The sequence below is a fragment of the Petaurus breviceps genome, unplaced genomic scaffold, assembly GCF_028583685.1.
Source record: "Petaurus breviceps papuanus isolate PSGF00001 unplaced genomic scaffold, PetGlider_PUasm1.0 76, whole genome shotgun sequence".
Classification (NCBI taxonomy): domain Eukaryota; kingdom Metazoa; phylum Chordata; class Mammalia; order Diprotodontia; family Petauridae; genus Petaurus; species Petaurus breviceps.
This window is the reverse complement of record NW_027186473.1, coordinates 41,637,796-41,652,119: the sequence shown is the minus strand read 5'-3', so window position 1 is coordinate 41,652,119 and position 14,324 is coordinate 41,637,796. Positions and strand designations below refer to the sequence as shown.

The 14,324-nt window shown below is 36.0% G+C and overlaps 1 protein-coding gene across 10 annotated transcripts in view; it reads left to right on the top strand.

Annotated features, from left to right (window-relative positions):
- ELF2 (E74 like ETS transcription factor 2) overlaps positions 1–14,324 on the top strand; it is a 93,335-nt gene that overhangs the window by 67,778 nt on the left and 11,233 nt on the right. For 7 of the 10 annotated variants that reach the window (XM_069105381.1, XM_069105382.1, XM_069105379.1 and 4 more), the window contains 2 exons: positions 8,301–8,414; positions 9,918–10,091. In XM_069105381.1, coding sequence (XP_068961482.1) covers positions 8,301–8,414; positions 9,918–10,091 — 288 coding nt within the window. The remainder of the gene's footprint in view (positions 1–8,300; positions 8,415–9,917; positions 10,092–14,324) is intronic. The other 3 variants (XM_069105384.1, XM_069105389.1, XM_069105386.1) reach the window with 1 other exon arrangement.

The following is a 14,324-nucleotide window of genomic DNA, read 5'->3' as shown; positions in this document are numbered from 1 at the left end:
TGCGCCGCGCTCAACTTGGCGACTCCCGGGCGGGAGAGTTTGCGCTTCGCCCCAGTTGCTGAGGAACCAGGAAGTGGGCGAGGGAGCGAGCGCGGCTGTTGTCTCTGCTAATCTGCCACGCTGTCTGGCCGGAGAGGCCGCGGCTGCCCCGGGGGAAGGGGCGCAAGGAGTGGGCCCCCTCCCCCCCCATCCCGCCCCAGGACTCCTGTAGAGATAAACGGAGCGGCCGAGGGTACCCGCCAAAACAGCTCCCGCCCCCTCGCACCTGGTGCACTTTCAGGAGTAACGGTCCCGCAAAGGGTCACGGTGCTAAGGAGTCAACTGAACTAGCTGCCCCTGGCCAGGCCCGTGACTCTGAACCCAGCCCTGCTAGTTGAAGGACAGGAGGAAACCTTACGCAGCCCCCTCCCCTCGAGGGAGTGGGGGGCTATGTATGGGGTGGGAGGTGGTGGATGTCGAGCAGTGGGGCGGGGATGCATAAAGACATGATTTGCCTTATTTTTTATGTGAGTAGTGGGCACCAGCAGGGTTGGCGGGCAGGCAGGAGCCAGGCTCGGCCCTGGGGAAGTCTCAGCACTGTGTCGCCCCCCTTTCCCCTCCCCCCCAAACCTCCCACCATAGCGGAAGCGCAGCGGAGAGGACAGAATCGGCGAGATTGACAAGGCTTCCGTTCCAATCCCTTCTCGGGGATGTTCCAAATAAGAACGTTGATTTTTGGGGGCGGGTCTTCTGGCCTGTGCTGGACCAATGGAGATTGGGCGGGAGTAAAGCTGACAATGTACGCATGGAATTGGAGGGAAGAGGAGTGTAAACACGGAAGTGGCCCAAGGGTGGGGGATGTGCTGCACCGCTGCTGCAGCGGAAGGGCACGGACTTCAGTTACATCGAAAGCTTTAATAACGCCCACACCAGCGTTTTGTGCTTCATGTTCATGAAGCAGAACCTGTATGCTTTCCATATTTTGTAGCTGCACCACTAGGACTAAAAAACCCTTAATCTCTACTCTCAATCTTACCAAGTATCTCAGTTGATTATAATAGGAAGATTAGAAGAAATTTACACATAACACTGGCATAACTGATATCTTTCTCCTGGTTTGTTCCTGGAATTAACGGTCAAAGGAAATTAAATTTAGTACTTGATTTAAACATAACTTTTTAATGTTCCTATAGATTCATGATTACATGTAAATTTGTGGATTTTAGCCTTAGCCTGACGAAATATACCACATATATCTAAAATTGAGGGTGTAGTTGGAAAGGGCTGGTTTGGAGGCAGAGGACTTGTACACTCCCTTGCTCCAATCTATGTGACCCTGGACATGTCACTTCTCTTTGCCTCAGTTTCTTTGGCAAAGCCAAGAGGTTGGACTGAATAACCTAAGATTCCTTAATTGAATTTGACCCTCCGAAATAAAATGATAGTAAGATTTATGACATTTTTCAAAGGGCTTGGAAGAAAAAAATTTTTTTAAACAAATCTGGACAGGTGAGTGATGTTCATGAGCAATGATATAATCTTTGAATTAGGCAAAGTAAAATTATTATTGTAGAAAAAATTTCTGACTTCATAGGGGAAGTGTCTAATTGTCAGGACACATTGAGAACTGAGTTCTTTACTCAGTCTGCCATTTACATGGTTTTTAATATTCAGTGTGGTAGGTGTGTGTGTCTGTGTGACTTTATTTTCCTGGTGCTACTGTAATATTTATTTTAAACTTTGGTATGAGGATATGTTATCTATACTCTTGGATGTGAAACCTTTTTAATTCCAGTAATAGTTTCTTTAACTAAGTTGCATTGTAGTCACTTGAGAAACTAGTATAGATTGGGAAGGTAAGAAGGAAAAGTTGTCATAAACATCTGAGGTTTTTAAGCCAGTAAAAAGTTTAATTTCACAAGCTTTGGGGAATGAAACAGGTGGCTAAATCTGGCATGTATCTGTTTTGTTTGGAATGGGAGGGGTGATGGGAAATGCTGAGCATTGGGTCTAAGAAGTTTGAAAACAAGAGTTTTCTAGTGGGAGATGAAAGAAGTTGTTCTCCAGCTCTTTTGTATTTAACTAGTGTAAGAAATTGCATTATAATTATAATTGCTTTTCAAGATTGTAACATTTTACAAAAAAAAAAGGATTATGTGTAATTATTTTTCAAATTATTTCCTTAAGGATTGCTCCTTGTAATCTGAGTGAGTTAGGTCACTTTATGCTTCCTATTTTAGGAAGAAACTTGAGACAGGTTTGCTAATTTACTCAAGGTTAATTACATAAATTGAATAAATTAAAATTTGGAAAGGCAAGGATGGCTCAGCTCACAGTAAAGACCATAATTCTAAATTCTTGTTTTAATCACTAATTTATCTTGTGATTCTGAGAATCACCTTTAATTTTGTTTGCTTAATAGAGGGAGAGGAAAAAAACAGGGTTCTTTCATTCATAGAGGGAATTTCCTCACTTAAGATTACCTATACCCATGAAATCACAGGTCCAATCCCTATTGCAATTCCTTAGAAAATGGAGAAAATGTTTTTTTTAAAGTAATCTTTTATTCCATTTTATATCTAGACATCAGTCTTCCCCTTGAAACTTTTAAAAGTTCGAAAAGGGAGATAAGCTTACATATGATTTTTAAAAGCTGTTCAGACAAATATAGTAAATTGTAAGAGTATATTAGGGGTTTGGATGGAGAAGGACCAAAATACTACCACTATATGCCAGAACACATGTATCCTTTTTATTATAATAAATATTTTATTTTGGGGCATTTGGGTTTAGAACATGGAGCATTTTCTTAAAATACTGGGCCCTTCATCTAGACTTTTTTTGGTTATTTTTAATAATTAGTAAATGTGTATTATTAATTTAATAATTAATACATATCTATTGCTTTAAGATTTTCAAAGCATATTCATCAAAGCAACCCCTGGCATAGGTAGTTTGACTGTTATTTCCATTTAGGTTGTCTGTCCATGGTCATATACTTAGCAAGTGGCTTAGGTGGGAATTAAATCTTAGTTTTCTTAACTCTTAAGTCTTTTACTCTGTACTGGAAAAGATGCTTTACATTCTTGCCTAGACTGTTAGCAGTGTGGTCTAGTGGAGAGAGTAGGTTGCAAAAGTTAAGTTGAAAAATTAGACAAATTTGTAGGAAATGGTTGAAAAAATGTTATAAAACAGGAGAGGAAATGTCATTGATCTTTTAAAATTAATTATTTAATCATTTTCTTTTCAGCTAATCAGGCAAGCTTGGGTTAAAATCCCCTTTTTCACTTAGTATCAAGTTGTGTTTTGGGGGTAGGATATGGGGAGAAGTGTCTAAATTTTCTGGATAATTACATAAATTACACTTAGCCTGTGTTACAGCCCAATTATTGGGAGAGCTGCAAGTGGATATTTATGAGAAACTTGTATCTTGTTGCAAATTTTTTTTTTTAAATTGGATACTGTAATTCCTTATACATCGTTGCCCTCAGAGTCAGGAAGATAAGGGTTCAAGTTCCATCTCTGACACTTATCTGTCTAACCTGGAGTTTAACCCCTCATTGCCCCCAGGCAACTCTAAAACTATATAAACTGTAGAAGTTTTGGCAGAGGAAATTCTTCCCCTGGAGCTATCTAAAATCTGTGATAAAAGCCCCAGTCTGGTTTAAAAATTTCTCCTAGAACTGAGAGCAAAAAAGGTGCCTTGGTGATAATCAGATCTAACTCTCATTTTACTGTGATATCTTTGAGAGGTTAAAGGACTTGGTTAAGTCACACTTGCCCAAAGTAGCAAGTGAGCAGCAGAGTTGTGATTTAGAATCCTTTGATTTCAAATCTAGTGTTTTCGTCTCCCACGTGATTGTCATTTGGATTCTTCCACACTGAATTTTAATTTGAGTTATTCTGTTTCAAACATAATAATCAGGATCTCGAAAAGGACTTAAAATATTATGGAGAAAAATTACTCAATTTTTACATTGAGCAAAAATTGATTTTGAAGATGTAGTACTTAATATTTGGTATTATTGTTCATTCTAGTATTAATGATGGTTGCTACAGGGCATTAAAAGATAAGCTATTGTAAATAAGGGACTACAGTTGAGGAAAGACCTTGTAATGTTAATTTATCCTCTTGCTGGTGAGAGGCACAGTAATTAATGAAATGTTTTATGCTACTAACTTTTAGTTTTGCTCTAAAAACATTGTTGTGAACTAGATTATTGCTGGGATTCTCTTCCCTAAAGCTGAAGTATGCCTCTTGTCAGACTGAATGACCAAGTTTGGTGTTTTCTGACAGCTGTTGAGTGAGAGAGAGCTTATAATAATCTACCATATAACACTGTTGGACTAGAAAGAAATGGAAAAAAGCATGCACTAGACAGTGCATGGGGACACAAGCAATTTTTTTGTTATCAAAACTTTCCGCTTTCTGAATCTGTTCTCTCAAACCTGTTCCATAGTCTGTCCCTTTTTCTCTCTGTCCTTTGGGGTATTTGCAATATCAATACCAACTGGGGAGACTGAAAAAAAGTGTTGCCTGCGATGCCTTTATCCTTTAGCTCTGAGCAGGAGCCAGTCTACATTGCTAGAGAGAATTCCCTTCATTGAAAGTTTACTGTGCCAGGGGAATCATAGGTTTTTAGGAGGAGGGTTTTTTATTTTTCCCTTCTATGATAGTTCAGACACATCTCTAAAAAGATAGTAACCAGTAAAACAAGTCTTAAGAAGCAAGATAAAATGTGATTTTTGACTCAATATTTTGTGAAAAATAGAACACACCATTAAGATCAAAGTTATAACTTCAAACTTAATTTGTGATAACATTTTACTGAATTATTGATATGGATAAAACACGATAGTTAATAAATATCAGAAAATAATTCTTACATAGTATTAGAGGCAGCATTAAATTTTTGTTTCTTTGGTGATCAGTAAGTTATGTAGGTGTACAATTTAGACTAGTAGGTAGGTTTTTAAATTTTTAAATCTTATTTATTGATGCCTTTCCTTACACTTTATATTAATTTCCATATATGTGTATGTATGTATATACATAGATATAAACATATGGACCTCTGCTTCCCTTATGCATAGGGAACATTCCCTTGTAACAAAGATTAAAAAGCCATTTAGAAATTACAGACTGTTTTCAAAGCAAAGCATGTTTTTGAAAATACAAGTGATGGAGAGTCAGGACCTTGGGTTCAGATCCTGGCTCTTCTACTTACGTTCTGTATGACTTAGGCTAATTCACTTAATGTCTCTGAGCTTCAGGTTTCTTATTTGTAAAATGAAGGGAGTTAGACTAAATGAACTCAAGCTGTCTTCTAGCACTAAATTTATGATTCTAAACTTGAGGTGGAGAGAATCTGAAGTAGTTATTAAATATTTCTTAGTATTTTTGTTGGTGTGGTTTGGATTCCTTCCACCACTGCAAATGTCAACTTTTTCCTTCATGTTCTGTATGATTCTTATCTGTGTTTTTCTATAAATCATCCATAAAAGATGAGACTGGCCTCTGGATCTTTTAATATTTTGTGGATGCCAATATTATCTTCCAGGTCCTCATTGTTTATTCTGCATTTTCAATATAATGCTGACCATCTCCTTTTTCCTTCATGCATCATCTTGATGTATTTCCTGGCTACTTTTACATACATGTTGACTTGGGATTTGTAGCATTCTTACACAATTATCCTTTGACTTTGAAACATTTTTGTTGTCCATAAAGGAATGTTTGTAAATTTTAATTTCATTGTGATTATTCTGAGTTATGTTGTGGAGGGCTGATAGGAGACAGATAAATGGCAGTGTGGGTAGTCTCTGATTTTATGAAAGGCATATTTCTGGAAATTGCCTTGAAACAGACTGAGCATGTATCTTGCATCCTCTGTTTGATCGTGTTCAGCAATACTTGCATAAAAACTGTTGATAAGGAGATGAATGAAATTTCTTCAGTTTCTAAACACGTCTGCCACTTCTTGTGTTGTTTACATTTATATACAATGTATTTGTATATTTCAAATTTTGAACACAACCTGGCTTTGTTAGTATTTTGCTTATTTTAATGATTGAATCATCACAATGGAATGAAAAATGAATATTTTAATATACAAACCTTGTTTAACATTTCCTGTCGGTATAATGTATATTACAGATTTTCAAGTGCCAGTCAAGTTTACGTTATTTTTGACTAGGGGATAATGTTCGATCCCGAGAACAAAATCTCTTTTATTTGGATAGTATGTACTGTGGTTACTGGAACAAAGTTTTCTATTTAGCTCTACTTTTGCCTCCCTAGTTTTTAGCAGTTTCTCAATAAGGAGTAGAAAATAAGTTTTAAAGGAATATTTCAGGGTCTTAAGGAACTTAGGAGTTTAAGTAAACTTTGGTTTTTGCATGTTAACCTTATTACAATTAAGAATTAAGAGCAGTATAATAAGGTGTGGTTGGGGGGAGGGGTGGGCATACTTATATCCTCTACCTTTTTGACTTTATAAAGTAGGATTCACATGTAATTAAAAAAAATGACCAGAATTTTGTTCGAGATATTGTTTTTATTGAATATTTTAGATTCCCATTTCAAAGTGTATATTTTGGGCATGTTAGGATATGTCCTAATAAAACAACTGCATGAGAAATTTACTCTTATGGCTACTTTTTTTTAAAACAAAAAGTGTAAAACTGCTAGAATGAGCATCTATATCTCTATATACATAATTTTTGGGTGAAAGTTTATACTTTGATAAAATTACTACTGTTTTACTTAGATCAAGTTCTTTGTGATTGAGCTTGTTTGTAGCTAATCTAGAATATAGAATTTCCCCTCCTAAATAGTATTAAAATGCGATATTGAATAGGTCTTTGATTATATTCTTTTAGGTGACCTCCAACCTAAACATTTTACTTTGGTTGTCAGTAGGTTTTCTGAAGTTCAGATAGAGGTACTAATTGAATGCTCTTTAATTTAGTGAAGCCGAAGATAGAGTAAGCAGGGTCACCTAAAGATAGATTTACTCAGATGTTGGCTGCCTCTCTGGAACGATTGAGCTTTGAGCAGATTTCCATAAATGGAAAGAGCAACTGCAGAGGCACAGCTACCTTGGTGAGAGTGTAGATGATGTGCAACAGGTGGTTATGGGGTCACTGAATTTAAAAATGTTGTCCAAAAAAATGGAGGCTGGTGAGAAGAAGGTGGAGGGGCTAGTTAGGAGCATTTAGAATTGTAGTTCTACTAAGGTATTTTTGTTTTACCTTAAAAATTGAATAGCAATTGTTTTTAATACAAAGGCATGTATTTTCAGCACTTTGGAGTTTATTCCCCTCACTCCCAATGTTATTTCATAAAAATTGGATAGGAGTTGGTAAAAGGTGAATTCCTGCATCCAGTAACAAACAGAAGAGTAAACTGTTTTTACTGTATTAATTGAAAATTGTATTCATTATGTTTAGATTAAGGACCTGTCAGTTTATGAAAAGTTTTATCTTAATGTAATTTATGAAGCATTGATTCACCCCTTTTCCCACAAAACAGATGGGATGTCTTCATGGGAATAAAGGGAATTGCTCCCTGAGGAGCACAGAAAGGTCCCTTAGGAGGAAGGGAAAGGTCACTGTAGATGAAATGGCAATGAAGTAGAACCCTGAGAGAGAACATTTCTAATCTTAAGGTTGATTTTTTTTCCATCATCAGTTGTTGACAGGATGCTTCTAAACCAGGAATGAATCAAATCCTTCTTGTAGAGTAGAATCACTTGTAATCCCTGTGTGCCCAAGAGGGTGTATAGTTTGACATCATCACATATAGATGGTGAAATTTGGGTTTGTTCTATTGGTTAGTAGAACTACTTAATAATTTTGAATGGGATTAGAGTTAGGGACCTGCTTGGGACCCAGGGCTTTTTATTAGATATGGTATTGGATAGCATGTCGATAGTGCTTTTTACCTTATAGAATTGTTAATCTGTAACTGCTTATTTTTCCTTAGTTAGTTTTGGCTTAAAATTGACATAAGAGTTCAAATTTCAAGGTTTCAGAGTTCAATTTGAAATTTCAATTTCAATTTGTTTTTCCTTTGGGTAGTCCACAGAAAAATCCTTTTTTTTTTTTTTTGTTTAATTAATATCCATTTTAGGAAGCTTAGATACTAGTTAGTCCTCATTGCTTTGAAACTTCTAAAGACTACTCAAAGATTAATCAATGTATACCATTTCATTTTAATGATGTTTAACATTTTTCATCTAGAGTGAGTTTCTTTTACTTAAAAATAAATATGTACTTGAAATGACTTAATGGCATGTACTTGGTTTTTCTTTTCCTAGTTGAAGCATCAGTTCACAGTAGTAATGTACACTGCACGGATAAGACAATTGAAGCTGCTGAAGCCTTGCTTCATATGGAGTCTCCAACCTGCTTGAGGGATGCAACAAGTCCTGGTATGTGAACTGCCACTGAGATGACTATTGTGTTAACTGTATTATAGCATTTGTTTTAATTTTCAAGAAAATTGATTGTAAAAAGTAAAAGTATGAATGGACTATTATAGTTACTAATCACATGTATAATTAGTTGGTCAAAAATATTGACTGATATATAGGTGTGCATACATTTATGCCAGACCTTTGAATGTTTATTAATCAGAATATAGGACATCTTTAAGTTAAAAAAAATGTAGATTTTTAAAAATAGGTCAAATATATAAGTTTTAGAGTTACTATTTATATTATAGACTGATTTTCTTTAGATTGGTCATAAACTATAGCAGATAGGGCATAGTGCTGCATAGAACTTTCTATAATATGGTGACTAGGGGCTTAATCTTCTCCCTTTCCCTCATTAGATAGACAGTGAGTCAGAGGGGTGATTAATAGGGAGAAAGAGGTAGCTTCACAAACTGGTGCTTTTAAAAACCCCCCTACCATAATTTGAGTTTATAGTTGTCCCTCAGTTATATCTGACTCTTCATGACCTCATTTAGGGTTTTCTTTTGCAAAGATACTGGAATGGTTTGACATTTCCTTCTCCAGTTGACTTTACAGATGAAGAAACTGAGGTAGACAGGGTGAAATGACTTACCCAGTGCCACATAGCTAGTAAGTATCTGAAACCAAGATTTGGACTCAGGAAGATGAGTCTTTTTTGATTCCAGGCCTGATACTATATCCACTGTGCCACTGTGCTTTCCATAGAGTTTACAGGCTTATAATCAAAATTTTCTATCATCAAGTAGTCTCTGTGGAACTAGGACTGCCTTTCTCTTTGCCTAGACATCTCTTGGTTTGTGTGTTTACTTTTTGTGACAAACAAAAGAGTGTTGGTCTTTACTTTTGTCTTGATTTCATCCTATGTAAAAAAAATGTTGTGTCAGGACATATATGATGATTTTATTTAAGTCCTTCATTTTCTCAAATATGGCCCAGATTTCATAGAGTTGACATTTATGAAAATTTGTAGTCATTTCTGAGAACAACTCTTAATTAGAAAAAGGATATATTTTGATTCTTCAAGTATGAAAGAGAATTTTAAGGATCGTAATTATCTATATTTTGCATGAGAAAAATGCTCTATTAGAGACAAAAAATGTAGGTTTACTCTTTGTACGAAATTTAAAGTTACATATTTTAAAAAGTGATCAAAAGTTCTATTTCTTAGGTCAGAGAAACACTGAATACAAAGTCTCATTGACAGTTTCTATGATACAGGATTATGCCTACCAGTCCATAATTATCTTATTTTACTTTTGTACTTTTCAGAGTGAGAACCATAAGATACCCTAGGGGAATGAAAGATGACCTGGTCTTTTCTATCTTGAGCCTCATTAAACTTACTGCCAAGTTGAATCATAATTAATACCTCTTCTGAATTTTTAATTGTCCTATGTCATAAAACTTATTGGGAGGGGGATAAAAATGTAATTTTTTCAACTTTTTTTTTTATAGTGGAAGTCTTTGTTCCTCCTTGTGTATCTACTCCAGAGTTTATCCATGCTGCTATGAGACCAGATGTTATCACAGAGACTGTAGTCGAAGTGTCAACGGAGGAGTCCGAACCTATGGATACCTCTCCTATTCCAACCTCACCAGATATCCATGAGCCAATGAAAAAGAAGAAAGGTAAATAGATTTTTGTTGAAGGTGTTTATTTTTTTTCTTCAGGATAAAAAATCTTAAATTTGCATTATTTTTGAACTGACTTAGTATTTGAGTCAGAGTACTAATGTAAGAATTAGGAGGCATCTCATGTTTTCAAAGATGACAGATAAATAATAAAAAGAAAAAGGAACCCTTGTTCATATTTTATGTTGTCTTTGTTTCTTGTGTATACCAGTTTCCATTAATGAATATTTGTAGTACTGGATTGCTTGAGATAAGAGTATTTTATCCCTTTCATCTTCACAGAAGCTCTCCCTCCTATCTTAGTTTGAAATAGGTTACATTAAGGGGAAAGATTTGTTATGATTTATGATTATATAGTTTTAATAACCAGCAAAATTTGGAAGTTGCTGTTTTTCTATTCTATTAACCAGGAAGGAGTTGGAAATTGTTTATGCAAAATAAATCTAATGGGTTTAAAAAGGTAGACTTGACAGGTGTTTCAGTTTCAGTCATTCTTTATATATATATTTTTTTTATGGAACTGAATCATAAACCAGTATAAACCACAGTCGAGTGGGGGCAAAGCTATATTACACTATGATTGGGGGGGGGGGCGCGCTAATTGTGTGTCATCTCCTTTGTAAGTATTGTTTATAGGCTTTGACTTTGGTAGCCAGTAGGAAAGGAGATGGCCTGTTAAGTTAAGGTGGTATAGTAGCAAGTATGCTAGACATAGAAACAGGAAGGCCTGGGTTCAAATCCCCCTTCTGACATTCTGACCATTGGCAAGTCACTTAACCACCTTGGGCTCAAGTTATGTATGGATTGTGATCTGTGTTGGTGGAGAGTTCCCATATTAATCAAATCACAAATCTGTGACATATTGACCAATATACATTTTAAGTTAAATTAATCAAATTCATTGTAGAGTACCGTCAGTACTTTCCAAAGAATTAATGAAACATACATCTCTCCCCTCTGATGAGGTTGACCATGATGATAGGGGTAGAATGTTGTCCACCCTGTCAAGACATGGCTGTGCTATATCACTTGTTTTGTGTTTTTCCTTGTTATAATAGTGTTCTGTTTTGGGAGTGGGCTGTTAAATTCTGAAATTACTTTGATATAAAAGGGAAAACAAGCATTAATTCCTCTTTAAAAAAAATTAAAAAATGTAAAAAGTGAAAATACATTCACTTAGGTATCTTTTGATTTATAAACACTATGTATATGTATGTTACACACACATACACACATTTGAAAGTATACCAGGTTTCCTACTGAATACTTAACAGAATTGTTTAACTCTAGAGTTGAAATCTAAAAAACAGTCATTATAGTTATAAAAACACATTATTTAATATGCCCCTTGCTATTAAGTGGATTGAGGAAACAAAAATAACACATGAATTGAAGAGACAGATTAGCATGATTCTGAAGAAAGAGTTCTGACTCTGGAGTCAGGAGCTGGGTTCAAATCTCAATTTTGATGCTTTTTCTTTATAGGTGACCTTGGGAGGAAGTAAACATCCCTGGACCTCAGTTTCCTCATTTTTAAAATGAGAGGATTGGCTTCTCCTAGACAGTTTCCTATCCCTTACTGAATTTAGGATCCTAAGAAATAATTAATATTGTATTTGGTTTTGCAGTATGTTTCATTTCTTATATTTAAATATGGATTTGTAAGATCTAGGAAGTCAAGAGTGCACTTCATACGAAACAAAGCATACTGTGACAATGACCTTTACTCAGGAGGTGACCTGTTCACTCTCATTACATGCTCAGCTGTTCTCTGGCTCCTTGTTCTGTGCTGTAGCTAGATAGGAATATCTCTCAAGACAGGTATAAACTTTTAGACTTAAAACTTTTTCTGGCATAGGAGTAGGAATGGACCAGTGATTTGATGGGTATGGGGAATTCCTGAATGAGGAGCACTCTCTACCAATGCAGTGTAGCAGACCTCCACAGTATAATAGTTGGATCGAAAATGGTTTGAGGTGATTTGGCCCAGGGTCCTGCAACTGGGATGTGTAAGAAGGAGGACTTGAATCCAAGTCTTGGCTTTGAGACCAGCCCTCTATCCATAGACTGTACTGTCTACACCTTCAGGAAAATTAGTTTAAACTAGTTCCTTTCAGATTATATGGTAGAATAAAGGAAGATAACAATGTCAACCAAAGGTTTAAGTAAAGCAGAGTGGGTGAGAATGTCAACCAGAAGTTGAAAGAAAGATTTGCCATCCATATAATCTGTTGTACAGGTCTGCCAATAAGTTATCTAATTAGTGCTTTAATTATGATTTTGGGGGTCTTTTCTACTTCTTGGACTAAATTATTTTCAAATAGAGACATAAATCAAATCCAGTGATAATTAACTACACAGAAACTCTGCATTGTTCTTTTGAGATAGAATTTTGTTATAAATGAAAAAATTTTGAAAATTGCATTTTTTCACAGAGAGCAGTATAATAATTATAACTATTCCACTATAATAAAAGATGATTTTCTGTGGAGTTCATTGTAACATAATTTTACTTAAATTGTTAACAGGATGGGGCGGCCAGGTAGCACAGCAAGTAAGAGCACCGGCTCCAGTGTTGAGAAGACCTGGAGATCGAATCCCAGGCTCAGACACTTAGCACCCACCCAGAAACACCTGGCCGTGTAACCTTGAGCATGTTACTTAACCCCAATTGCTTAGGGGCGGCCAGGTGGCTCAGCGAGTAAGAGTACCGGCTCCAGTGTTGGGACGACCTGGAGATCGAATCCCAGGCTCAGACACTCAGCACCACACCCAGAAATAACTGGCCGTGTAACCTTGAGCAAGTTACTTAACCCTGATTGCTTAAAAAAAAAAATTGTTAACAGGATGGGATACCAGAGAAAGCATAGAATTTTAAAGAATTGGGAAAAACCTAAGAAACCTCTAGATGCCCCCTTATTTTTATAGATGGAGGGCACTGGAGCTCATAGGAGTTGGGATCTGGATTCAGGTCTTCATATTCCAAGTTGAGTGCCTCTTGATATTACAGGTATCTTAGCCTGTAGAACATAGCTATCTCCAGAAGCTGTTGTGAGAAAAAGACGTCATAAGCCTAGAGCACTTTGTACATGGGAGTTATTGTCCCTGAAAAAGATTGTGCAGCTTTTACTTGTATACCTCATTGCTTTAAACATTCCATTGTTCACCAGGATTTCAATTCCTTGTAATTACTTTAAACAAAACCCCAGGTCTCTGGATAGTCTGTTAGAACATAAACCTTACTGTATTTTAAAAAATCCTTTATTAAAAGTTGTATTGCCTGTAAATAGGATTTAACTACTTCAGTGTACCTACTATGGTGACTATTATATATACTTTCAGGGAGGTTTCAGTAAGACCTTGTTAGTAAACAGCTGAGCAGAATTGAAGGAATCCAGCCCATTTATACAATTGTTAACTTCAAAAGAGATCCACTACCCATGTGGAAAATGAAGAGCATCAGGAGGAGAGGGTAGAAAGAGTACCAGTTTTAGACACAAGTTCCTATCTTACCCCTATCACTTACAGACCTTTGCAACCTTGGCAAATCACTTCACCTTTGTAGGGCTCTCAGTGTCTCATCTGCAAAAGAAGAACATGTTCTTGAAGGTCCCTTTCAACTTTAAATTGATGGCTTTATGAAATATTTAATGGGAAAATTCATCTCTGTAATTAACAATTGGCTCAAAAAATAGAGTTTGCTTTTCAGGTCAAAAGAGAAATGAATGGTATAAGTTTGACATAGAATCTTTTCTATCAGTCTGAGTTTTTCATTAAGTCATATCTTCTGAGAAGTGGTAGGTAAAAACTGATTTATACAAACCTGTATGACAAAAAAGTAAAAAAAAAAATTGCAATTAAGTATTTTTTTGAGTTGTAGGTGGATTCTTGTCCATTGGCTATTCAAATAGAGGTTACTTTTTTTTTGGAGGGGCATTTGAGGTTAAATGACTTGCCCAATGTCACATGGCTAATAAGTGATAAGTGTCTGAGACCGGATTTGAACTCAGGTCCTCCTGACTCCAGGGCTGCTGCTCTATTCACTGCGCCACCTAACTGCTCCTCAAATAGAAATTAGTAAAGAGACTCTCACTGTAGCAATAATTGCCTAATAAGTAGTGATTACTACCAAATTGTGGTAATCTAAAATTGCTTTAAAAATAAAATGTAAAAGCTCTTAAAATTCTTTACCAAATAACACACAGATTGCATTAATCAGCAAATTGATGT